The 27,483-nt window shown below is 45.6% G+C and overlaps 1 protein-coding gene across 1 annotated transcript in view; it reads left to right on the top strand.

The window, feature by feature from the left end:
* Positions 1-27,483, top strand: part of ICE2 (interactor of little elongation complex ELL subunit 2) — a 172,995-nt gene that overhangs the window by 59,650 nt on the left and 85,862 nt on the right. Inside the window, exon 7 of the mRNA XM_075345592.1 lies at positions 19,899-20,058. Within this exon, the coding sequence (XP_075201707.1) occupies positions 19,899-20,058 (160 nt within the window). The remainder of the gene's footprint in view (positions 1-19,898; positions 20,059-27,483) is intronic.

Genomic DNA, 27,483 nt, shown 5'->3' with positions numbered 1-27,483 from the left:
ACGGCTCTTCAGAAACCACCTTTCGAGCCGCTGCGGGATGTCTCTTTATCACGTCTTTCGCAAAAGGTGGCCTTTCTAGTGGCAATTACATCACTCCGGAGAGTGTCTGAGCTTGCAGCGCTGTCATGCAAAGCCCCCTTCCTGGTGTTTCACCAGGATAAGGTGGTTCTGCGTCCGGTTCCGGAATTTCTCCCTAAGGTGGTATCTACTTTTCATCTCAATTAGGATATCTCCTTACCTTCATTTTGCCCTAATCCAATTCACCAATGTGAAAAGGATTTGCACTCTTTGGATCTGGTGAGAGCACTCCGGCTCTACGTGTCTCGCACGGCGCCCCTGCGTCGTTCAGATGCGCTCTTTGTCCTTGTCGCTGGCCAGCGTAAGGGTTCGCAGGCTTCCAAGTCAACCTTGGCTCGGTGGATCAAGGAACCGATTCTTGAAGCCTACCGTTCTTCTGGGCTTCCGCTTCCTTCAGGGCTGAAAGCCCATTCTACCAGAGCCGTGGGTGCGTCCTGGGCATTGCGGCACAGGGCTACGGCTCAGCAGGTGTGTCAGGCAGCGACGTGGTCTAGTCTGCACACTTTCACGAAGCACTATCAAGTGCATACCTATGCTTCGGCAGACGCCAGTCTAGGTAGGCGAGTCCTTCAGGCGGCGGTTGCCCACCTGTAAGAGGAGGGCCGTTCGGCTCTTTTTATTGAGGTATTCTTTTACCCACCCAGGGACTGCTTTTGGACATCCCAATTGTCTGGGTCTCCCAATGGAGCGACAAAGAAGAAGGGAATTTTGTTTACTTACCGTAAATTCCTTTTCTTCTAGCTCCTATTGGGAGACCCAGCACCCGCCCCTGTTCCCTTCGGGCTGGTTGTTCTTTTGTGTACACATGTTGTTCATGTTGAATTGTTCTTTTGGTTCATGGTTCAGTTCTCCGAACATCCTTCGGATTGAATTTACCCTAGACCAATTTATAAGTTTTCTCCTTCCTGCTTTTGCACCAAAACTGAGGAGCCCGTGATCCACGGGAGGGTGTATAGGCAGAGGGGAGGGGTTACACTTTTTAAAGTGTAATACTTTGTGTGGCCTCCGGAGGCAGAAGCTATACACCCCAATTGTCTGGGTCTCCCAATAGGAGCTAGAAGAAAAGGAATTTACGGTAAGTAAACAAAATTCCCTTCTTTCTGACTGACACTTTTTACACACTTCTTATAGTACGGTCAGCAGTGCCAAACCTCCCTGACTGCTTCCTTTAGGTCATAGGACAACAGCACTTATGAATGCTCTTCCCTATTGCTGAGATAAATAAGCAGCTGCACAGTTCTCTCTCTCTCTCTCTCTCTCTCTCTCTCTCTCTCTCTTTCTCTCTCTCTCGCTCTCTCTTTCTGAATCTGTGTAATTAATGCTGTGAAGGAGAGGCTGAGCTTGCTAGCTAGATAACAACAAGTTGTTTTACACTGGGCCTCCCAGACAAACGTCGATCACCTGCATTTTCACTCGTTGCTCAGTCTGTGTCGCATAGAAGATACATATGTGATGCTGTCCTTGTTTACCCACCTTAATGTGTGGTTCCATAGGGCACAGAAAATCAGAGTAGCTAAACACTGGTTAAAATAAAATCTGAAATCGGCATCCTTCATTGTGTGGAAATTAGCATAGAGCCCACTAAAGTGTACAGCCAGCTAAATTGTGTATAAGGAGTTTACATGGCATAAATGAAAGACATTACACGTGTAAGACGTGAGGCACATAGCGGAGTCCACAATAAATGGACTTGTGCGCTTTATGAAGTTTGGTACAAGACAACCAAAGTAAACTGTATAGGAACCCTGATATGTCACTGTTGGAGATAGTGTATATAATGTATTATTTTTTTTTTTTTCATAACCCTCCTAATTTACTTCTACTGCTTTAGAATAAATTAATACCCCCTCTTTTACCCTAGAGCACCAACAAACGAGCACAACCATAGACCACCAACATTACCCCACTACATCTTTATATCACCAATGTAGTTTTAACATTAATATTTTTCCCCACTTACTGTTTTCCTAACCTGGTTATGTCTTAATCCGGCGCGTCTTATAGTCCGAAAAATACGGTAATTATATCCAGCATAAAAAGTTGATTTGCACAGTAGGTCATTATTTTATTACACATTCCTGTTCAGGGCTCACACATTTGTTTGTATAAGGCCCTGTGCGCACACTGCGTTTTTACCTGCATTTTGTTTTTTGCGTTTTTGCTGCAGAAATTTCTTGAGAAAATGGTTGTAACCTTTCTGCAGACATTCCCAAGCAAAACCTATGGCAAAAAAAAAAATAGCTGTCCGCACACTGCGGTTTTTTTTCTTTCAGTAGATTTTCTTGAGAAAAAGAATGAGCATGTCACTTCTTTTCTGCAGCTAACTGCGTTATTCACGCCATTGACTGTAATGTAATCATGGAATAGCGCAGGGAGCAAATTCTGTGCATTTCATTGCGTTTTCCCGCGTTATTCCCTGCGGTATTTCACATTTTCGGGACATAATGTTCATCACTGCCCGCGTTTTGCAGGGAAGTGATGTCATTATGACAGGAAGAAGAAGCGGAGCATAGAGTAAACACAGACAGATCACACTCACACACAGACATATATAATACACATAGAAATCAAACGTACATTTTAAAAATAAAAAACAAAACAAAAACAAAACAAAAAACGTGTGCTCCGCCGTATTTTTACCGTCCAGCTGAGGTAAACACACAGCGGCAGGCAGGTATGCTCAGGCTGGGTAGGGCGAGGGCCATGGTTAATGCCCCCCCCTCACGCATCCCAAAATATCAGCCTGCAGCTGCCCTGGGACTGTCGCATCCATTATGCAACAGTCCCAGAGTGTCCCCGGCTCTTCCAGATTGCTGTGATGCGGTGACAATCAAGGTAATATACCGAGTTAATGGCAGCTATGCGCTACCACTAAGTCCAAGCTTAATCATGGCAGCGTCTATGAGACAGCTTTCATGATTAACCCGTAAGTAAAGTGAATAAACAAACACCGAAAAATGCTTTATTTTAAATAAAACACAAAAAAGCCTCCTCTTTCATCATTTGTTAAACCCCCAAACATACAGCTCTAGCTTAATCCACACAGGTCCCACGATGCTTGCAGACTGCTGCAGCCGCGTGTGAAACATACTCAATGCAGCCTCGTAACAAGACTGCAGAGGTAATTACAGGTCATTTCTCACGGTCGGTAATGTGAACACACTACCGCTCGTGAGAACTGCAGTGTGTCCTCACAGGGACTCTATCTATTCATCTATCTATCTGTCTATCTATCTATCCATTATTTATTTATTTATCTATCTATCCATTATCTAGCTATCTAGTAATCCAGCTATCTATCGAATATCTATCTATTATCTATATTATTTATTGCTGTTAAAGCATTAAAAAACGCCGTGTCGGGGGCGTGTCCTGGCCATGAGGGAGTGAGGTTGTGCTTTGCCTCAGCTCCCCCTTATCTCCCAGGAAATCAGCTACTACATTAATTTTTTCGGCCCTCTATTCCGGACTATGATCACGAGGAGGCAGAGGGGAGCTCAGGGACACCTTTCCAGGCAGAATCGAGGCAGCATCCAGCGATTTCTGGCTAAACCAACAGTGGCACAGATGGAGCAGGAGAGAAGTAAGATGGCCACTGGCCTTGTCAGCTATGCAGCAGTGGCGGCGGGGGAGCGGGCGCACGGAGTACCTGTCAGAGGCCCACAGCAGAGAACAGCCCGAGGAGCAGAAGGTGAAGGCAGGAATCCAGACGGTGACAGATCCTGTGCAGCTGGAGAAGTGGGGTTTGAGGAGCCAGGTACTCGGAGGGAGCAGGCTCTGGTGTCTTCACAGCATTGGGAGCAGGTCCTGGCAGAGGGAGAGGAGGTGGACGGGCGGCAGGTGAGCGGCCTGGGCCTTGCAGACTCTCCAACTTCTCCTGGAGGAGGGGAGAGGGATATGACTTTGCCCCTGAGCCCTTTACTGTCAATGGAGCTCCAGGAGGGACAGGAGGGTGGGGCTCGATGGACCTCCAGCCCATTGCTACTCAGTGGCACTGCAGCTGCTGTGACAGGCACAGAGCTCAGATATGGAGAGTATGGAGCACTCCACCAGCCAGATTTCTCAGCATGTCAGCACTCTGGGGCTGGGGCAGGAAGGTTCCGGTGTCCTGAGGGTGCTGAGGGAGCTCAGAGCAAGAATCATCAGCATCCCATCCAGAGAGGACATGGAAGGCTATATCTCCAGATTGGAGAAGGCGTGCAGATCAGAGCTGACAGAAGTGCGTTCCAGTGTGCAGAATATAGATGCAAGGGTCCTGTCTCAGTAGACCCAATTACAAGAAATGCAGAAGGACTTCTCTCATAAAGAGTTGCTAGAGACCCAATCTCGCCAGCTCCACTACCTGACTGAAGCACTGGACGATGCAGAGAACAGAGGATGACGCAATAACTTGAGAGTACGGGGTCTGCCAGAGTCCATTGATTCCAGGGAACTCCCACGTGTCCTCCAAAGAATCTTCAACAAGATATTGGGGCTCCCTCCAGCCACAGAGATCGAACTTGATAGAGCACACAGATCCTTGGGACCCAAACCAGCGGACTCTGAGTTCCCGCGGGACGTGATCTGTCGGGTCCACCATTATTTACAAAAGGAGTCTATTCTGCTGAAGCTCCGGGAAGGGGTACCGATCCTTTTCCAAAAGATTAAGTTGCAGATCCTACCCGACCTCTCTCGTCTTACTCTCCAGAGGAGGAGAGCACTACGGCCTCTTTTGGAGCTTCTTCGGTCACGGGACTTGGTGTACAGCTGGGGCTTCCCTTTTCGCCTTCAAGTCCGCAGTGGCGGCCGAATGCACGTTCTTCATTCACCAGAGGATCTGACAGCCTTTTCTGAGGCCTTGAATCTCCCCAGAGTTGAAATTGAGGACTGGCCTTCTATTCCAAGAGAATTCTCGCGGGGGCTTCCTCAGCGTCCTCCAAGAAGTAATCGCGGGGAGAGGAAGACGGGAGGAGGAGGTCGTCCCTCTACCAAGGACTGATGTTCGTCAAGACTGGGCTTGTATGCTTCTCACACTTTATACTGTACTTGAGTAGTATTGTTATTTGGGGGTTGGATAAGGAGGGCTGATTGAGGGGCTAAGTTTAAGTTAATGAAGTCAGGGGAGAGGTTTAATGCTAGATATAATAACTGACGTGAGTCGAAACGGTTCCCTCTCTCTGCCGATACAATTTTGCCCTCCTGCCCCCGATTCTTGTAGTTTCATGATTTTACAGAATTCCTAGTATTTTCATATAGGACATGTATGGTCATGATTAACACCCCCCCCCCCCCGTTTTTCATGTTTCCTTCCGCTTCCTCCTTCTGTGTCCCCTTTGGCCTTTTATCGCCTCTTTTCGGGCCCGTGCTCCTCGACCTCTCTCTTCCCCCTTTCTTCTTGCCCCCTGTTGCCCTCTGTCCCCTCCTGTCCCCCCCCTTTTTTTTTTTTTTCTCCTTCCCCCCTTCCCCCTTTTTTCCTTTCCCCCGGGTTTTTTTTTCCTTCTTTCTCTCTACCTCTCTCTTCTCCCTCCCTTCCTTCCCCTGAGGGGGGTGAATCATGGGGGGGTTGGGAATTGCAGGGCGGGGATCTGAGCTGGACTTGGCTGTGGTTTGGGTTTTATAATGAGGCCTGGGAGAGGGGGGGGGCTTCCGTCCTGGAAAGCACACGCCTGGTTTGGGTTTACGCGTCGCGGATTGAGTGACGCTTGAAAGCAATACCCAGGAATTACCGCATTTGTTGGGCTTACAGTTTGTAATCTTTGTTTTCCCTTTCTTTTTCTCTATTTCACAGCCTAATCTTTTTTTGATTCTTGCTGCGTTTCTTGCTCCTTACTCTGGTCATCTCTCTTTCCCCTTATTCACCCCTATCCTTAGGTGTGGGACCCCAGTGCTCGGCATGACGCAACTTAATTTTGGCTCCCTTAATTGTAAAGGGTTGAATGTGCCGCAAAAGTGATCGCAAATATTTTATGCTATGCATAAACAGAGGACTCAGGTGTTATTATTACAAGAGACCCATTTTAAAGCAGGCCAGGTCCCAGTTCTTAGGGATAGATTTTACACAACATGGTTGCACAGCCCTAACCCGACTGCTAAATCCGGGGTGGTCTCCATTGATCTCATAAGTCATTGGTGTTCTCCGTGATCGACTCTTTGGTGGATCCTGAGGGTAGATTTATATTTCTGAAGCTCTAGATTGGTGTGGGTGTATATAGTGTAGCTAACTGGTATTTAACCAACTCCAGACCCACTGTGGCATGCTCTTCCCTCCTGTCTCGGCTGGCGGAATTTGCAGAAGGGACTTTAATAGCTGGGGGGGACTTTAATTTCACCTTTGAACCGGCAATTGATACCTCCTCGGGGTGGCGTTTTTATTTCACAAAAAAGATGTTGGCACTAGGGAAAAAGTTGCAAGCATTACAATTGGTTGATATTTGGAGAGCACTGCATCCCACAGAGAGGGATTACTCTTATTTCTCCCCAATTCATTAAACTTACAGCCATATAGATATGTTGTGGATTAGCCAACACGCCATGCCATGGCGAGCCCAGGCCTCCATAGGGTCTATATGTCTATCGGACCATGCACCGGTGTTCGTCCAACTCACTCTCCCAGACGGTTCGCGGCGACCATGGACGTGACGTCTTAATGAATATCTACTTAAAGACGACTTATGTGTAGCGGAAATACGACAGGTGATGAGTGATTTCTTGGAAATTCACGCTCAGGACCAGACGGCCTTGCCGACACAGTGGGAGGCCCTTAAATGTGTGGTGCAGGGTATATTAATAAAGCATGGATCAAGACTTAAATGGGAGAGGGCCTCTCTGATTACCTCTTTGGTTCAGCGAATACAGACCTTGGAAGCATCCCACAAAAAATCCTTATCGGCCTCGGTGTACGCTGAATTGGTGGGATCCGGGGAGGAACTTAGGGGGCTCTTAGATCAAAAATACTATGCACAGAGGGTACATTTACAGAGATACTTATATGAACATGCAGACAAGTGCGGAAGGGCATTAGCCAGGTTTATTCACCCGAGGAAACTCACAAATCATATCCCGAAAATTAAGGACAGAGGAGGACATATGATTCAGGACCTGGTTAAAATAACTGAAGAGTTCCAGGCCTTTTATGGGGAACTATACAACATAAAGGGTCAGTTTACTGATATGTCACCGACGGCACTCAATAATAAGATCGAGGACTATGTCCAGCGGACTGCCTTGCCTAGGCTAGCGCAATCAGAAATTGAGACGCTGGAGTCCGATTTTACGGAAGAGGAGATATCTTCGGTTATCAGAGACACCCCAGTAGGTAAAAGCCCGGGACCGGATGGTTTTACAACTACATTTTTTAGAGTTTTTAGGGGAACAGATTGTCCCCTTTTTGACACTGGTCTTTAACTCAGTGCCTGCTGGAGTATCTTTTGTTCCTCAGTCTCTAGAGGCGCATATATGTGTAATTCCGAAGCCAGGGAAGGACCCGGTTAATGTCTCCAATTACCGTCCCATATCATTGATTAATATAGATGTCAAATTCTTTTCAAAAGCTCTCGCCAATAGACTGGCACCTTTGCTCCCAAAAGTGATACACACGAACCAGGTGGGTTTTGTGGGGGGCCGAGAGGCAAGAGACAACACGAAAAAGATGTTTCTTCTGCTGGCTCGGGCGAAGGCAAAGGCACTACCTATGTGTTTACTTTCCATAGATGCGGAGAAAGCCTTCAACTGGGTCAGCTGGAGTTTCATGTTGGCAGCGTTGAGACAGGTGGGGATAGGTGACAGGTTCCTTAGAGGAGTGGCCTCCCTTTATAGTACACTGACTGCCAGAATAAAGGTAAATGGGTCCTTGTCTGTGCCAATTAGCATAAAAAATGGTACCAGACAGGGTTGTCCCTTATCCCCCCTCCTATTTGTTCTCGTAATGGAGCATTTGGCTTTGGCCATTAGACAGAACCCAGATATAAAAAGGATAGAGGTGGGAGAGCATCATTGTAAAGCGGCCTTATATATGCAGATGACCTCCTCCTATACATTACACAGCCCCACATATCCTTTCCCTCCTTGGTTAAGGAAATTGAGAACTTCGGACATATAAGCAACTTTAAAGTTAACCATAATAAATCAGAAGCCTTGAATTTCACTCTGCCGGGGAGGAAAGTAGACCTTATTGCATCCAACTTTCCTTTTAGATGGCAGATATCGGCCCTGACTTATCTGGGGGTGGTGGTACCACGGGACAGTACCAAGATTTTTCACCTCAATTACCTCCCGTTGTTGGAACGCACTATAAGAGATCTTAAACAAATCGATAGACAGAAACTGTCCTGGTTTGGACGTATTAATGTCATCAAGATGGATGTTCTCCCTCGTTTTCTATATATCTTTCAAACGGCCCCTATAGCACTACCATCGTTTTTCTTTACCAGAATACAGTCAATTATTAACAAATTTGTGTGGGGAGGGAGGAGCTCTCGGGTGGGGAGGAGAGTGTTGAATAGAGGTAAGGGAGAGGGGGGGCAGGGTTGCCAGACTTTAAAAAGTACCACAAGGCGTCTCTTCTGCTGAGACTAATGGATTGGCAATTGAATAGGAGCACTAAACAATGGGTGAGTCTGGAGCAGGTTTGCTCCGAAACGCCCCTGCGGTTCCTCCTGTGCATGACACACCACTGCGGAGGGGACGGATAAATGGAGAGGCGGAGTTTCTCAGGGCATCCCTGAGGGTCTGGGACGTTGAGTGCAGGCAGGGATCTCTCTCAAGGGGTCCTGGTCCACTCTCACCGCTTTTCTCTAACCCGGAGTTCCCCCCAGGGATGGGAGTCGAGCGTTTATTATGTTGGAGGAGGGGTGAGGACACACGGATAGCCCAGACTTTGCACGGTTTGGAAGTACCCCCCTTTTCGGCCCTTTTGCTCCCAGAGGGTCGGCATCCAACGGCTTGGCTGGAATACCTTCAACTTAGGTCCTTCTTGATGGTTGACAACAGACTTGGGCTTTTTGCGGCTCAGCCCACAAAATTTGAACAATTGTTTTTGCGGGAGGATTCTCCCGGGCATCTCTTGTCTCTGGTTTACTCCTTCCTGATTCCAGAGGTGGACATGGGAGACCTTAAATATATCGAGACGTGGAATAGAGATTTGGGGACTTCCATTCCTGAGGAGGACTGGAAAAAGTCCTTTATCCTCACTCATAAATTTTCCATCGCCTGTGCAGCACAGGAAAAAAATTATAAGATTCTGACCCGTTGGTACAGGTGCCCGGATACTCTATACGCAATATTTCCCGGGGTCTCAGATAGCTGCTGGAGGTGCGGAAGGGGAAGGGGGACAATGCTGCATATCTGGTGGGACTGCCCATTGATACAACTTTTCTGGAGGTCCGTGTTCAAAGCATACGCTGTGATTTGCGGAGAGCAGTTGGTGGGTTCCCCTCAGATGGCGCTGCTTTCAATTCTCCCGGGATCGCTTAAATCACAGAAAGCGGGCCTTCTGAGATACTGTCTTACGGCGGCACGCATGGTGATCCCGAGATACTGGAGATCTACTGGGGTGCCATCTGTGAGGGAGTGGTATGCGGAGATGGCCATCATCCACAGGATGGAGTCCCTAACGGCAGAAACCAATGACTCAGTGGATACATTTCTTAGGATCTGGACCCTGGCTCTTGATTCTCTACCATTTCAGAACCTTATTGGTAACGCATGACACGTGTTACAATAGTCCAATGTAGCGGCCCGAGTACTGGGGAAGTAATCCCTACCATGCCTTCCTCCCTCTCTTTCTGTTGCTCTTCTCTCCCCCTTTTCCTTCTCTTCTTTTTCTTGTCTTTCCCCCTTGCTACTTTCCTTTCTCTCTGGTTCTCGTTAAATCTTCAAATTTTTTCCTTTTCTTTTTTGTTTTCGGCAGTAGCCTCACTTTGTTTGAGGCGTAGTTCTCAATTGGAAGGAGATTGTATTATAAAAGGTGGTTACATGTCATATGCGTGCCTTATGATAGTAAGAGAAGAGGTGTTAGTTAGGATGTGGCTTATACTCTTCTCTGTAATTTGACATGAAGTAATCACGTATTTGAATCTTCTTTTTTTTTCTTCCTGTAAATTCTCTTGTTTACTTTAATAAAGAAAGTTTAAACATAAAAAACGCATTGTCCAGCCTGCAAAAAAACGCACCCAAAATGCACCAAAACGCGGTAAAAACGCATGCGTTTTTTGGTGCGTTATTGGTGCATTTTTTTAACGCAGGTGCACTAATCCTTCACTCAAGAAATTTCTTAAGAAAAATCCTTTTTTTTTTTTAGTGCGCACAGAGCCTAAATGGGGAGTTCCATAACAGCCTTCTCAAAAATCTATTAGTGAATGTACAATTATGTACTTAAAGGGATTGTGCCATAGGAAAAAAACAGTTCAACAATTGAAAAAATTTTAAGTTATTAATGTTTTGATTTAAAAAAAAATAAAAATTAACATTTTCAATTATATAAAGTACAAAAAAAAGATTTAAAAGTTTTGATATTGTTCACATTTAAACACTAGGGGGAGCAGCTGCTTAAAGTTGCCATGAAAATCTATTTTACAACTAGCTCAGATGAGGACTGCAGAAAAAGTGTCCTGGGGGGGTCTGCTCCATTGTGCAATGTCCCCTCTCTTCTCCGCGTTTCCAAAACGATAAATGAGGATAAAGTTCAGGATCACAGTGCAGAAACATTTTGTGATATTGAGGTTTGAAACCGAAGACCACTGGCAGTGCCGATTCTGTTAGTTGGTACTGCTCATCGTATCACGCCCTGGGGTTGTATATGCAGACTGTATCACATACTGGGATTAGATACTGGGTTGTGCGTAGTGGATCAGATATGTTGGGATTAGATACAGGGGTCAGAGGAGTGTATCAGACATAATGGGGATTAGATATGCAGCACTGTGGAGTGAAACACACATAATGGGCATTAAATACACAGTGCTGGGGGGGGCGTGGCCAGCAGGCAGCATGAGCGGTCGCATCTGAGAGCAGCTCCGCAGTCCGACGCTGATATATACTATTAATCCTGCCGAAATTGGTGCCTAAATACACCTCTGGATTACCTGTGGTGCGGTGAGCATTCGGATCGGTACCATGAGTAGAGGTCGCAGCGCAGCGGCGGCTGAGAAGCTGAAGAAGTTTGCTCGGGACTCCCAGCAAGATGGCGCCGGCAAGCAGGCAGAGCGGGAATTCAGTGAGGCGGAGGAGGAGGAGAGCATGGAGGCCGGATCCAAGGAATCGCAGGAGCTAACCTTACAGCAGGTTACGTCGCAGTTACTTGCAGCGATCCAGGATTCAAAAGTGTCGCTGACGGGTAAAATCGAGGAGGTTAAGATTGATGTGGGTCTCCTCCGGCTGGACTTGCAAAACCTGAGAGAGCGGGTAAAGGAGACCGAGCAGCGGATCTCCACGCTGGAAGACGACACAAGAGCGACGCCGGGCAGACTGTCCTCTCTGGAAAGCGCGGCAAACAATTGGGCGCAGAGGGCTGATGACCTGGAAAATCGCCTGCGTCGCAATAATTTAAGAATTCTGGGGATGCCGGAGAGGGCAGAAGGGAGCGACCCATGTAAGTTCATGGAAAAGTGGCTCTCCGAAACTTTCCCTGATGGGACGCTGTCAGCGGCATTCGCTATAGAAAGAGCTCACCGGGTACCGGCCAGACCTCCTCCTCCGGGAGCGCAGCCTAGACCTCTCCTGGCCCGACTGTTGAGCAGCAGAGATAGAGATGCGATCCTTGGTGCGGCGCGGCGCAAGGGCCCGATTTTACACAACAACGCCACCATATTGATCTTCCCTGATTTCTCTGCGTCACTCCAGAAAACGAGGGCATCCTTCATTCAGGTGAAAAAACGCCTCAGAGAGCATCAAATTGCTTACTCCATGATCTTCCCAGCCCGTCTTAGAGTGGTTCATCAAGAGCGATCCCTGTTCTTTACTTCTCCTGCGGAAGCGGATGACTGGATCAACACATTGAAGAGGAAGCGCTGATGCGTCACGGTCATGGGCGCTGCCTGGAGGGTCGCGGTTGTGATGGCGTCGCGGTTCTGATTCACTTATCTCATCCTCTTTGGAGTAAGGCCGGTGATGCGACTCCAATCCTTGGGACGTTGTGTTTGAAATTACTGTTGAGATCACTTCAGGATCATCCTATGCAGGTACTCGGCGTCCCTCGATTCTGAAGGCGCGAAAGATTCTTGTTTGTTTCATCCCTCCTGGCATGTGAGTGGAGCGGGACCGCAATTGCGTTCGCGTCCTAATCTTATGGTCCCTGTTAGTTGAGAAGTTGATCTCATCTGGAGACGCTGGTGCGCCTGTGGCCTTCCCGGAGGCATGAGAGTTTCCGGATGTGTCTATTATTGGTTTTCCATTTAACCGGCCTCCGGTTTTGGCCCTCGTCGTAGGCGGGTGGCTTGGGGCCGCGCCTGCGTTTGGGATGGCTGCGGCGTTCTCCGGGATCATTGCTTAGCCCAGTCTGCGCTCCGGATTACTCGTCGCTGATGGGGCCGGACCGAGATGACACCAAACGGGACATGGGTCAGACCGCTGTTGCGACGCCCTGAACTCCTTCATGCGATCTTGTTTTATCCTATACTTTTTTGAATCCAAATTGGAACTCTACTTTGGGCTCGCAGTATTGGCAACGCACTTCAGTTCATAATGTTGAATTTTGCTCTTTTAGTGCGATATTAAGTTTCTAAGGTTACCAGATGTCATAATATCCTACAGTCTAAGATTACCTGCCAATCCTTCTTCTATCTCCTTCACACTCCCACCTCTTCCCCCCCCTCTAACCCCCTATCAGCTTAATTCCTCATCCCCCTTCACTTCGCCCGCCTACTTCCTCATTGTTCTTTCTCTTTCCCCTCAGTCTCCCCACTTTTTATCCATCTCATATCTCTATATTCCTTCTCTTGCCCCCGCTTTATCTCCTATTCTAATTTCTCCCCTTTTCTCTTTCTCTCTTCTACCCTATTTCTCTTTCTTTCTCCTTACCTCCCTCTTCTCCCCCTTTTTTTTTTTTTCTCTCTCCTCTTTTTCTCTCTCTATCCTCTTCTCTCTCTCTCTCTCTTACTTCTCTCCCATCTACTCTTGGTCCCTTCACTTATGCACGATTAAAGGCTATGCTGCAGGGTAATTCATTTATTGGACTGCAGGAGAAGCTCAAGTCCTTGTTTGAGGACACCCCCATACCAAGTACACCATCTAGCCACGTTGGTTCACCCTAGTCGTTGCTAGGGAAAATCTTTCCTGGTCGCACTACTGGACCAGTTCTTGTCGGTTGTGTGTGCGCAACCGATAATTTGTATTTAAGGGTACGTTTACCCAAGTTCTACTGTAGGTTAAGTTTTTGACATTTTTCTAGCAATTCAGCAAGTGGCATCTTTCAATGGCTTTAAGCTTGATGACATGGAATGTTAGAGGACTGGCCACATCCAGGAAACGGGCGTCAGTATTTGCTCATATCAAAAGATCCAAAGCTCAGATTGTGTGTTTACAAGAGACCCATTTATTGTTGGACACCACTAGAGTGCTTCAAAAGCCTTGGGTTCAATGGTCAGCTCACTCTGTTCATTCCACATATTCTAGGGGAGTATCGGTACTAGTCCACAAAGCACTGCGGTGGGACCCGGGTAAGATTTTTAAAGGATACTGATGGGAGGTATGTGTTTATCCAGGCTCACATCGATGGGGTTATGATAGTGATCTTAGCCATATACATCCCCCCTGCAATAGGAATCTCGATTCTATATGAGGCGGCTAAGTTTGCCTCAAAATTCCCACAAGCCTTGGTGCTCTGCATGGGGGACTTCAATTTGATTAATAACACGGGACTGGACAGATTCAACACCCGACAGGTCCCGATCTCCCCCACGATACAAACTAGATTGAGTATATTCTTACAGGAAGTGGGATGGCACGATATGTGGCGGTTTTTTAACCCAGCACTGAGAGAATATACATGTTATACTCCAGGGAAAAACTCATTATCTCAAATTGATTACATCTGTGGAAATGAAAGAGTCTGTGCCCATATACAATCGGTCTGTCATTTGCCCAGATCAGTGTCAGATCACTCTCCGGTATTTGTAGGCATTAAATGGGAAGGATGTAAATCTCATAAATTGTCAAGGAAAATTAACCCTTGGTGGCTGTCACTCTTTGGTGCCAATGACAGGATTCCTGATCAGCTTAGGGCATACACGGAAATGAACTCCGTGGAAGAGAATCACTCGGCCTATTGGGACGCGCTTAAGGCGTATCTGAGGGGATGCTGTCACTCCTCTATCTCCTATCACAAGAAACAGGCGGCCAGAGAGGAGGAGGAACTGGCCACCCAAAATAGAGTGCTTGAACATAGATTCACCTCGGACCCCTCTGAGGAAAACAGATCTCAGTGGCTTCAGGCTGGGAGGAAATATCTGTTGTATTTGCAAGATAAGGCTAAGAGACATGTATTCTTCACGAGCCAGAGGTATTTTGAGCAAGGGAACCAATCCAGTAGCTTACTAGCGTTCTTGGTGCGTCAATCCAATAGCCCACCTGCGGTCCTTAAGATCAGAGACCCTCGTGGCGAATCAATTACTTCCGTCAATGGTATATTGGAGGTATTTTTGGACTTCTATAGGAACCTATATGAGTCCAGGCTGGCCGTGTCAAGGGAGGAGATTGTTGAGTACTTACGAGATCTGGAGTTTCCCAGGTTGACTTTGGCGCAGAGATCGGACTTGGATGAGCCCATTAGTATGGAGGAGATGGTGGAGGCGATGAAGACCCTCAATAAGGGTAAGGCGTCTGGGCCAGACGGACTCCCGATTGAGATCTTTGACAAATATCGGGGGGAGCTGGCCCCAGCCCTCCTGGAAACGATTGAGGCTTCGTTCCGCAAGGGACGGTTGCCTGATTCCTTTTATGAGGCAACCATTGTCCTGCTATTGAAACCAGATAAGGACCCATTGGATTGTGGCTCGTACAGACCGATCTCTTTGTTAAACTCTGATTTATAAAATTCTTACCAAAATTCTAGCAACTAGACTCAACAAAGTGATCTCCTCTATAGTACATGAGGATCAGTCGGGATTCATCCCGGGTAGGAGTACCTCGGATAATCTGAGGAGAGCGCAGGTGGTCTTACAGATGGGCACCAAGTTAGAGGAGGATTGGGCTCTGGTCTCCCTGGATGCGGCCAAAGCCTTCGATTCTATAGAATGGCCATACCTGCTGGAGGTGCTGCGGGCATTTGGTTTCGGCAACGAATTTATCAGATGGATTGAGATCATATATAAAGCTCCATCTGCTAACATTCAGGTGGGTGGCGGTGTGTCGGAAACTTTCCCTTTGGGGAGGGGAACCAGACAGGGATGTCCCCTATCCCCTCTCCTGTTCGCTCTTGCCATGGAACCGCTGGCGGTGCGCATTCGAGCGGACCCAGTCTACCGGGGGGTGAGACATAGTAAGGGAGATGAACGGTTATCTTTGTACGCAGACGACTTGTTACTGTTTGCATCTGATCCGGATTCCTCCATTCCTAGAGCCGTGCAATTGATTGATCGATTTGGGGAGTTCTCCGGTCTGTCAATAAACTGGTCAAAATCGTACCTCCTCTTTCTGTCTCGGCACAGAGAGGATCTGGTGCACGACCACATATGCAGGGTTCCGGTGGTGGATCATTTTAAATATCTCGGAATTATACTGGCGGGAAGCCCTGCGGAGATGATAGCAAGAAATATAGCCCCCTTACTATCATACTTCGGGGAGAAATTTAATAGATGGAGCCAACTCCCGCTATCAGTGGCGGGAAGGATTAACCTCCTTAAAATGATAGTGCAACCAAAGTGTCTCTATATTACCCAGCATGTATTTGTACAGATTCCTCGCTCTTTCTTCCGGTCCCTGGAATCTTTAATGATTACCTTTGTCTGGGGCACGTCCAGATCAAGGGTCCAATTGGCCAAATTACAAAGACCCAAGGATATGGGGGGTATGGCCCTTCCTGATCTTTATATTTACTATCTGGCCGGACAATTGCAATATTTGGGTCCATGGACACTCCCCCGGGTTGGGGGTTCTCCGGAGGGACTTCTGGCAGAGTTCACAGGTGTGGATCTCCTGTGGCCGTTACTGACGGATCACAGGAGGGCCCCTGAGGGTCGTGTCCTCCCGATGCAAAATATGGGGGCCAGGATCTGGAAAGAGGCTAAAGCCGTATTTGGATTTCATGATGTACCAACTGAAACGCCCATATGGGATAACTTGGACCTTCCACATTTTTGTGGGTTGCCGGGGTTTGGTGAATGGAGGAATCGCGGAATAATCTCCCTGGGATCACTGGTCCGGGATGGTGAACTCCGCCCCTTTGCACAACTGTGGTCAGAATTCGACTTGCCGGAATCTCATGGGTTTCAGTATCTCCAGATTAGGCACGCCTTTCGAGCTCAGTTCTCTGGCCGTGGGGTTAGATTCTCTTCCTTCCCAGTCATTGGAATTATTAGATCACAGGGCCCTGGTGGTCTTATTTCTAAACTATACTCCTCCCTCATCCGGGCCAAGGCTATGAATAATCCTCTTTCTGTCCGTGAGAGGTGGAGTGCCAGGATCCCTGAAATTGATGACGTAGTGTGGGACGACATTGTCGAATCCCACACGTTGGTCTCTCCTGCTGTTAACAATAGACTGATCCAATTATATATAATACACCAAAGTTATATTACTCCCCAGAGACTGAACAAAATGAAAAAGCTGAATAATTCGGTGGGGATGGGCTGTCCGAGATGCGGGAGAGATGGTGCTGATTTTTGGCACATGATATGGGACTGCCGAGTCATTCTCTCCTATTGGGGTGAGATTGTAATGACTCTTTCCGCCATACTTCAAAAAGCGGTTGCTATGTGCCCAGTCCTGTCTATTTGGGGTGGTAGATGTACACTCCTGGTCCCAAGATGAGAATTTATTAATAAAAAAGGTCCTTTTTCTGGCCCGGAAGGGCATTATACTAAATTGGATGAGCACTCATCCCCCAACTAGAGCCTCTTGGATCGCATTGGTAAATGCTATAATCCCGTCTGAACAATTTGTTTATAAGACAAGAGGCTCTTCAACTAAATTTGACAAAATTTGGGGTAGATGGATGAGGTCGCCCTTGACTGGCGGATCTCCTGGTTCTCTTGCTGATAACCTACAATCGGTATTATCGCAATAATAGCCAGTAGTGCTCCGGTAGGCAGAGAGGAGACACATGTGATTCATGATACACTATATCAGGGATACCACAAGTTCCCCGAAACTTGAGTTGCACTCTCCTTGATAATATGGGTTTCTTGCCTTGAGATGGATGTGTCCCGCGAGCTAACACCTTTGCTATGTTTGATGCTTTATGGATATGCTGAAAGTAATGGACGCTGATTTGATTGTTGTTGCTATATTCTCCTGATGACCAACCAGTTTACATGTACTCTGTTTTACTGTACAATTTGCTGATTTATTCTTCAATGTAATGTTTTACTTAACTTTCAATAAAACGAGTTTTAAAAAAAAAAAAATACACAGTGCTGGGTGCTACATCACACATGATAGTGTTAGGGTGAACTTTTACAAAGTTTCACAAGTTGCCTACTGCCTGATTCTAATTGGTGTGCATCGAGTGCATGCTTGAAAAATAACATCAGACACTCACTCGGATATTCATCTTTCCTTGACCAAGGTCGGCCTAGAAACTGCGAGATTTATTCAAGAACCTTTATAAAAACTAGGAAAAGGGGCATGGTCAGCCCTACAGTGGGCATACTAGGATGGGTCCATTGGTCAGTGGGTTGAACAATGTGTTAGTCCATGAGCTGATTGGTGGGCATCATTGTAGGCAGGTCCATGACGTCATTGGACGGATCAATGGTGATGGGAGGGTCTGTCGTCATCTGGTGGATCCATGCTGATGGGAGGGTCTATGATGTCATTGGTGGCCATCTTAGTTATATCTGAAAACCTGAGTCATGTAAGGCAAATCGATACATTTCCCACAATCCCCTGTCAAGAGGTTAATTAAGTATTTGATGCAATGGCCCCTCCTAAAGAATAGGATTAAATCCACAGGAGGGCACTACAAATCGTGGTGCACAGATCCCAGGATGGACCCCACAAACAATAGAAAAATAAAGATCGCACGCACATCAAATTATTTTCTTTTCTTTGCCTTATTTATTCCATTTTTCAAAAGATGCAATGTGCATGGTTTGAGAAAGGTCTGCATTTTTTTGACTGAAACGCGTCAAATTGTACATGGCATCTTTTGAAAAATGGAATAAATAAGGCAAAGAAAAGAAAATAATTGCGTGCCGATCTTCATTTTTCTAATATTTGATGGCATTAGATATGCGGCACATTGTCGGTTTAGATACATGGCACGGTGTGATGTATCACATATGGTGGGATTAGATACTCGGCTCTGCGTGTTGTATTCCACATTGTGGTATTAAATACACTCTACTATAGGCTGTATCACATATTGGTGGATTAGATATGCGTCACTGTGTGCTGTATCACATTTAATGGTAATATATATGCGGCACTGTAGGCTGTGTCACATTGTCGGTTTAGATACATGGCGTGCTGTGTCACGCATGGTGGGATTAGATGCACAGCTCTGCGGGCTGTATCACATATGATGGGCATTACATACGCTGTTCTGCAGGTTGTATAGCAGGCGGTGTGCCCAGTTCACAGTTGGAGGCAGCCAGTGCCACAAAGTTTTCTTAATAACACTTTTGTTAATAAATATCCAGAAGGGTCAGTAATGTCCCCATAAAGGATCAAACTTTCTAGCAAAAGTCTGGTTTCCTGGCTTGTGGTATTCCTGCATGCAGAGCGGGATCCCGGCCCGCATATGGGAATCCCACAACCGTCTGTGGCCCTCCTCGCTATGAAAGCACAAAATCTCACGTGTTATCATAAGATGTTGCTATTTACAGTAAACCAGCTCAGCTGTACTCTTTACTAAGGGATTCCTGAATGGTGACTATTCTACAAATATTACCTTTCAGTGGCCTTTTAATAAAGATTGCAGATGTGCTGGGTTACTGCAGAGAGTGAGATAACAAGTGAGATTTTGTGCTTTCATAGCAAGGAAGACCACAAAGGGTTGTGGGATCCCGCTCTGCATGCAGGAATACCACAAACCAGGAAACCAGACTTTTGCTAGAAAGTTTGATCCTTTATGGGGACATTACTGCCCCTTCTGGATATTTATTAACAAAAGTGTTAAGAAAACTTTGTGGCACTGGCTGCCTCCAACTGTGAACTGGGCACACCGCCTGCTATACAACCTGCAGAACAGTGTATGTAATGCCCATCATATGTGATACAGCCCGCAGAGCTGTGCATCTAATCCCACCATGTGTGACACAGCACGCCATGTATCTAAACAGACAATGTGACACAGCCATAAGCATGCCGGGATCCCACAACCCAGAAGTTCTGACCCTAATTTTGCTAGAAAGGTCCTTTAGGAGAGCTTTAGGAACACTTCTAAGCACTCTTGCTAATAGGTGGTGGTCAAAAAATTCACCCGTCTGAGGCTGCCCACTCTTAAATAAAATGGATGGCCTTTTAGGTACTTTTTACACAAAGTTCTTTTTGTAGGAGTTTTTTCTTCAGAGGAAAAAAAACACCATGAACCTTATACATCTTTTTTTTTTTTTTTTAACTAACTTTTCTTTGTATTGTAAAAATAAATGACCACAGTAATCATGGCTGTCTGTATACTTTCAAAAGTGAGGCTAAAACTTTTCTTTTTTTTGCTGTTCTGTATTATGTCTCTTGATGTTTCACAGGATTCGAGCTCGGATCCAATCATTTCTAAACTGGCCTCAAAGTATTGTCCACAGGTCGTGCTTACTTCCCAGGTCTTGTTTACCCTTCTCAACAACCATGCTCCTGGTTACAATGAACAATGGGAGATTCCTGTGTGTGTGAAGACTATTAATGCTGTAGGTGAGCAAAAACATCAGACTTGCATAGCAATGTCATAAACTGAATTTGTTTTGTTAGTGTCCATGTCAGTAGATGGGATCAGATTCTTCTGTTTGAGTCTATAGGAGATATACATACACAGTGGGTGAAATAGTTATTTAACACGTCACCAATTGTCTAAGGAAACATATTTCTAAAGGTGACATGAATTCCTCACCAGATGTGGTTAACAACCCAAAGAAGCAAACCATAGATGTCCATAAATTAAATTTTGTGTAATAATGAGAAATAACGCCATGAAAAATGTATTTAACAGATAACGAAAGAGATGCCAAAAGCCATAGAATGTCATGACACCAGCTGAAATCTATCAGTAATCGGAAAGCAATCATACCACTTAGTGAAAACTAATATCAGCTGAGTCAACTGATTGCCTATAAAAAGGTGCCACACATGAAACATCACATGATGGGTAAAACCAGGGAGCTGTCAAAATCTTTGCAACCTTATTATTGCAAAACATACTAATGGTTTTGGTCAAAAAATTATTATAAAAAAGTAAGATTTCAGTCAGAACTGTTGAAGTCACAATCCGGAAGTTGAAAGAACTTCATTTCACCATAAACAGGCCACGACCAGGTGCTTTCTGCAAGATTTCAGACAGTGGAGTGAAAAAACAGTTATCAGAAGAGTTGTCCAAGAGAAAAGGATCACCTGTGGAGAGATATGGAAAGACCTGGAATCAGCAGGTACAATTGTTTCAAAGGAAAAAAAATAGTAATGCACTCAACCTCAATGGCCTGTATACATGCACACCACCCACGGACTCCATTGCTGATCAAAAAGCATGTTTATTCACGTTTAAATTTTGTTCAACAACATTTAGACAAGCCTGTGAAATACTTGGAGACTATAGTCTGGTCAGATGAGGCCAAAATTTAACTCCTTGGGTGCCATAATACACACCATGTTTGGACGCTAAAAGGCACTTCCTATCACCCCAAAAACACCATACCAACAATGAAGATTGGAGGCGAGAACATTATGGAGTGATTTTTTTTTTTTCCCAATATGGCCCTGACAAACGTCATATAATTGGAAGAACGATGAATGGACAAGTGTAATGTGACATTCTTGATTAAAAAAAAACTACTGCCATTTCAGCATGATAATGATCCCAAACAATTAGCCAAGGAAACTCTCAGTTGGTTTCAGAGATAGAAAATAAAGCTGCTAGAATGCCCCAGCCCATCACCTTAACTGAATTCAATAGGAAATTTATGGAAGGAACTAAAGCTCAGAGTTCATATGAGTCCACAGAACCTTCAGGCTATGTCCGCACGTTGCTTTTTTGCTGCTTTTTCAACTGCAGCGTTTAATGCCAAAATGGTTGTGTTCTGCTTTTCAAGTAAAGTCTATGGGAATTTGGGTTTCTTGTCCGCACTATGCAGTTCATACTGCAGCCTTTTTGTTGCAGAACTTTGGTCAAAAACTCAGCTTTGCAGGGCAAAACCCAGATGGCAAAAACAATTGAGATGTCAATTGTTTTTGCCATTTGGGTTTTGCACTGCAAAGCTGAGTTTTTGACCAAAGTTCTGCAACAAAAAGGCTTCAGTTTGAACTGCATAGTGCGGACAAGAAACCCAAATTCCCATAGACTTTACTTGAAAAGCAGAACACAACCATTTTGGCATTAAACGCTGCAGTTGAAAAAGCAGCAAAAAAGCAGGTAAAAAGCAAAGTGCGGACATAGCCTCAGGATTTGGAGATTTTTTGTGTGTAAGAATGGGCCAAAATTATACCTTAGCAACACATGCCACTAGTTTCTTCATACAGGATGCATCTTGAAGCTGTCATCACTAACAAAGGCTTTTGTACAAAGTATTAAATACCTTTCAGTAAGTGTGTTAAGTACTGTTTCCCTGTATCATTTCTCATTATTATACATCATTACATTTATGGACATCTATACTTGATTTCATTGCCTGTGCAAGTTGGATGGGTTGCTACTGACATCAGATGAGACATTCATTCAATTACACTTTTAGAAAAAAATTTACTTAGAAAATTAGTGACATGTTAAATACTTAATGCACCCGCTGTGTGCGTGCGTGCGTGCGTGCGGCCAGCTGTCCCCTAGGAGGAAAAATGATGGAAACACTGCTAGTATTCTCTAACCCAGCCATCGTGGACTGTAGGTGACAAATACTAGGATAAGGTGGAGACCGAGACAGCATAAGGGATGAATCAAAGTATTGCAATGGGGCTAACTATCCCCCTGAAACCCACTGTATACAGTTAGGTCCAGAAATATTTGGACAGTGACACAAGTTTTGTTATTTTAGCTGTTTACAAAAACATGTTCAGAAATACAATTATATATATAATATGGGCTGAAAGTGCACACTCCCAGCTGCAATATGAGAGTTTTCACATCCAAATCGGAGAAAGGGTTTAGGAATCATAGCTCTGTAATGCATAGCCTCCTCTTTTTAAAGGGATCAAAAGTAATTGGACAAGGGACTCTAAGGGCTGCAATTAACTCTGAAGGCGTCTCCCTCGTTAACCTGTAATCAATGAAGTAGTTAAAAGGTCTGGGGTTGATTACAGGTGTGTGGTTTTGCATTTGGAAGCTGTTGCTGTGACCAGACAACATGCGGTCTTAGGAACTCTCAATTGAGGTGAAGCAGAACATCCTGAGGCTGAAAAAAAAGAAAAAATCCATCAGAGAGATAGCAGACATGCTTGGAGTAGCAAAATCAACAGTCGGGTACATTCTGAGAAAAAAGGAATTGACTGGTGAGCTTGGGAACTCAAAAAGGCCTGGGCGTCCACGGATGACAACAGTGGTGGATGATCGCCGCATACTTTCTCTGGTGAAGAAGAACCCGTTCACAACATCAACTGAAGTCCAGAACACTCTCAGTGAAGTAGGTGTATCTGTCTCTAAGTCAACAGTAAAGAGAAGACTCCATGAAAGTAAATACAAAGGGTTCACATCTAGATGCAAACCATTCATCAATTCCAAAAATAGACAGGCCAGAGTTAAATTTGCTGAAAAACACCTCATGAAGCCAGCTCAGTTCTGGAAAAGTATTCTATGGACAGATGAGACAAAGATCAACCTGTACCAGAATGATGGGAAGAAAAACGTTTGGAGAAGAAAGGGAACGGCACATGATCCAAGGCACACCACATCCTCTGTAAAACATGGTGGAGGCAACGTGATGGGCATGGGCATGCATGGCTTTCAATGGCACTGGGTCACTTGTGTTTATTGATGACATAACAGCAGACAAGAGTAGCCGGATGAATTCTGAAGTGTACCGGGATATACTTTCAGCCCAGATTCAGCCAAATGCCGCAAAGTTGATCAGACGGCGCTTCATAGTACAGATGGACAATGACTGCCAGCATACAGCCAAAGCTACCCAGGAGTTCATGAGTGCAAAAAAGTGGAACATTCTGCAATGGCCAAGTCAATCACCAGATCTTAACCCAATTGAGCATGCATTTCACTTGCTCAAATCCAGACTTAAGACGGAAAGACCCACAAACAAGCAAGACCTGAAGGCTGCGGCTGTAAAGGCCTGGCAAAGCATTAAGAAGGAGGAAACCCAGCGTTTGGTGATGTCCATGGGTTCCAGACTTAAGGCAGTGATTGCCTCCAAAGGATTCGCAACAAAATATTGAAAATAAAAATATTTTGTTTGGGTTTGGTTTATTTGTCCAATTACTTTTGACCTCCTAAAATGTGGAGTGTTTGTAAAGAAATGTGTACAATTCCTACAATTTCTATCAGATATTTTTGTTCAAACCTTCAAATTAAACGTTACAATCTGCACTTGAATTCTGTTGTAGAGGTTTCTTTTCAAATCCAATGTGGTGGCATGCAGAGCCCAACTCGCGAAAATTGTGTCACTGTCCAAATATTTCTGGACCTAACTGTACATCCCGGATGTCAGGGATAGGTGGTTTCTCCAACTTTCACCCATGGCATCCCACCCCAATTCCTCACTCGAAGGAGGGGAGCAGATTAGGGATAAGAAGTAGCAAGGGACATACTTAAGAGTGCTAAAGAAGCTTAATCCTGTGGCTCCCTGCAAACGTGCCATTCTATGTTGGGCAGGCGTGTGAGAGTCAAAAACAAAAGGCCGACTACCCCGGGTACCTTGATCGCCAACCGTATCAAGTTAAAAGGTCCTGCCATACCGATGAGAGAGGATAGAGGCTGAACAGTAGAGGTTGTATTTTTTGTTGCTCTGTGGGGTGAAACAGAAGCATCATCTCGCTCGGTTATCCATCCTAGTGATCATCCAAGATCTAAAACACAAAAAGAGACAAGATTAGCTCCTAATTTAACCAAGGCAAAGACGGGTCTGGGAGTCAGACCCATGTCTGCCTCCAACTAACGCTAAGCTAAACTGAATAACTGGGCATCGTCCACCAAGGTGTAGTCTGGAGGGGGGAAGTCAACTTTTTCTAAGCTGTATTCCTATTATCTGCCTCTAGGTGGCAGCATATTGACTCATGGTTCCTGTTTCTCCTAATGAAGTGACTGAGAGAGTTTTTTTTTAGGCTGTAATACTTAAATACCCCCCAGAAAAAAAAATCAGTGGTCTGTTAAGAAACAAAGCACCATTATCCAATGATATCAGCTGTTTTCCTTCTCTTAATCCTGTCAATGTTGTCAGACAATTGGCTGTAGCAGTAACATTGCCCACTTCTTTGTCTTCAATAAGAGACCAAATATACCATATTTTTTGCTTTATAAGACACACTTTTGTTCCCCCAAATTTTGGGGGGAAAGTAGGGGGTGCGTCTTATAATCCGAATATACGGATTATATACTGCAGGGTTCAGGGGAGTTTGGGGCCGCTCTGGAGGCTGAGGGAGGCTGGTTGAGGCAGGTGAAAGCTGCGGGCGGCAGCGTTAGATCTCCTGCTCCCGCTCATATAATATGCACAGTCGCTGTCCATCACCGTGGTGCTGAAACTGCACCGTGGTGATGGGCTGGGGGAGCGGCACATATTATATCTGCCTGTGCTCCCTTTGATCGCACATGCACCCCTGTGTTAGCTATGGCCCCCATGCTGCTGCCCATGGTAAAATAAAAAAACTCTTTCCTTACCTCCTCCAGCGTGTCTCCCCGGTCTCCCTCCTGGTGCTTTGGTCAGGCACGCCGATTACATGACCGCACTGAGAACCAGGAAGTAGGAAGTGCAGGAGACAGGAGGCGCTCAACCCCACTGAGGGACACACTGGCAGGACAGTGCTGGAGAAGGTAAGGAAAGGGTTTATTTTACTAAAAGCAGCAGCATGGGGGCGATATCTAACACAGGATGATGTGTGCCAGCCACAGTGGGCTGTGTGCCAGCCACAGTGGGCTGTGTGCCAGCCACAGTGGGCTGTGTGCCAGCCACATTGGGCTATGTGCCAGCCATAGGGGCCGTGTGCCAGCAACATGTGGCATCACAGGGGGCCGTGTGCTAGCCATAGGGGCCGTGTGCCAGCCATAGAAGATGTGTGTGAGCCATAGAGGACATGTGGCATCACTGGGGGATGTGTGCCAGCATAAGGGTGCTATATTCAATACAAGGTGGCCATATCCAGATTAAGCGGGCTAATTTTAGGATGGGGGGGCTATGAGGGACATATATATACCCTATATGATTTGTTAGACGGACACTGGCATTATAAGACGTACCCCATTTATTAAAAAATTCTCTATTCCTTCACCAAATTTGGGGGTGCGTCTTATAATCAGGTGCGTCTCATAAAGCGAAAAATACGGTAATTTTAGAGGGTGCTCTGACCTAAAAATAGTTTTCAAAAACCTGAATTTTGTGTTAAAAGTGAAGTCTAATGTTCATGATAGAGGGGTCCTCTGTTTGCAATCCTCATCACTTGGGTATAATGAAATAAAAAAGAGCTCCCCTCACTCTGAAGGACTATCCTACATTAGGCCGGAGTCGCACTAGTGTATGACTCGCATGAGTACAATACAAGAAAATGTCGCATTGCACTCAGCCCAATGGTATGTAATGAGGCAGAGCAGATCTGTGATGTTTTCTTCAACTCTAATCGGACTGAGGAGTCTATGGGAGTTTAGACTCAAGTCTATGGGAGCATGTGAAACATCGGACTGCACTTGTATGTCATCCGAGTGCAGTGTGATATATGTACAGATTTTGAAAATCTGCAGGTTGTTAATTTTTTCAGGTTTTTTACCCATTGAGAGTAATGAGAAACAGAAAAAATACTGAAAAAGTAGCATATCATTTATGGTGTGTTTTTGCATCATTTCTGTTGAATAAAACTAGCTTTATTAATGTGCTGTAGACAAATCACAGATGTAATACATCTAAATCAACAGCTTTTTGCTATTTATATTCAGTGTTTTTACTGCTTACAGTGAAGGTTTTGGCTGTAGGAAAAACACTACAAAAACGCCACATGTGAACACACGCTAGTTGCTCCGCTATACTACAGACTTTCCCAAAAGCAAAGGGATGCAGCAAAATTGCATTGACATTTTAAATGCAGCTTGACCTAGATGCCATAGATGAATGTATTTGTCAATACTGGAGCATTTAGGCTATGTGCGCACTAGAAATGTGAAGTTTCTCAAGAAAATTTCTTGAGAAACTTCTGCCAGTGAAAGATTTCCGGACCTGCGGAAAAAATCCGCACCAAATCCGCACCAAATCCGCATGCGTTTTTGCCGCGGATTTGCCGCGGATTTGCCGCGGATTTACCGCGGATTTACCGCAGGTTTGTCCCTGCAATAAATAATAAAGATAATCGATAGACAGATAATGGATAGAGGGAAAGATGGATAGATGAATAGATAGATAGATAGAGGGATAGATAGATAGATGAATAGATAGAGGGATAGATGGATAGATAGATAGATAGATGGATAGATAGATAGATAGATAGATAGATAGATAGATAGATAGATGAGAAAAACCTATATAGTGTTCCACCTCCCTGCATTTTCTAAGCTGGCACCCTTTAGTGACTTTCATGTGGCACTTAGGCTACTTTCACACCTCCGGTTTTTGCTATGCGGCACAATCCGGCACTTTGCATGAAAATTGCAACCGTTTTTTTTTGCTGCCGGTTGCGATTTTCCTGCATAGACTTTAATTAGTGCCGCATTGTGCCGCATGGCCTTGCGTTCCGTCCGGTTTTTGCCGCATGCGGCAGATGTAGCCGATGCGGCGGCCGGATAGAACGTTGCCTGGCACGTTTTTTCGTGCGGCAAAAAAAACCGCATCGCGCCGCATTCGGCCGATGCGGCGCATTTTTCAATGCATGCCTATGGCGGCCGGATGCGGCGCGATGCGGCAATAACCGCATCCGGCCGCCACATGCGGTTTTTGCCACTGCGCATGCTCAGTAGCATGCCGCAAGCGGCAAAAACCGGACTGGCCGCACAGG

The sequence above is a fragment of the Anomaloglossus baeobatrachus genome, chromosome 4, assembly GCF_048569485.1.
Source record: "Anomaloglossus baeobatrachus isolate aAnoBae1 chromosome 4, aAnoBae1.hap1, whole genome shotgun sequence".
Classification (NCBI taxonomy): domain Eukaryota; kingdom Metazoa; phylum Chordata; class Amphibia; order Anura; family Aromobatidae; genus Anomaloglossus; species Anomaloglossus baeobatrachus.
Note: the sequence above shows the minus strand (reverse complement) of the source record. Positions and strands in the feature narration are given on the sequence as shown.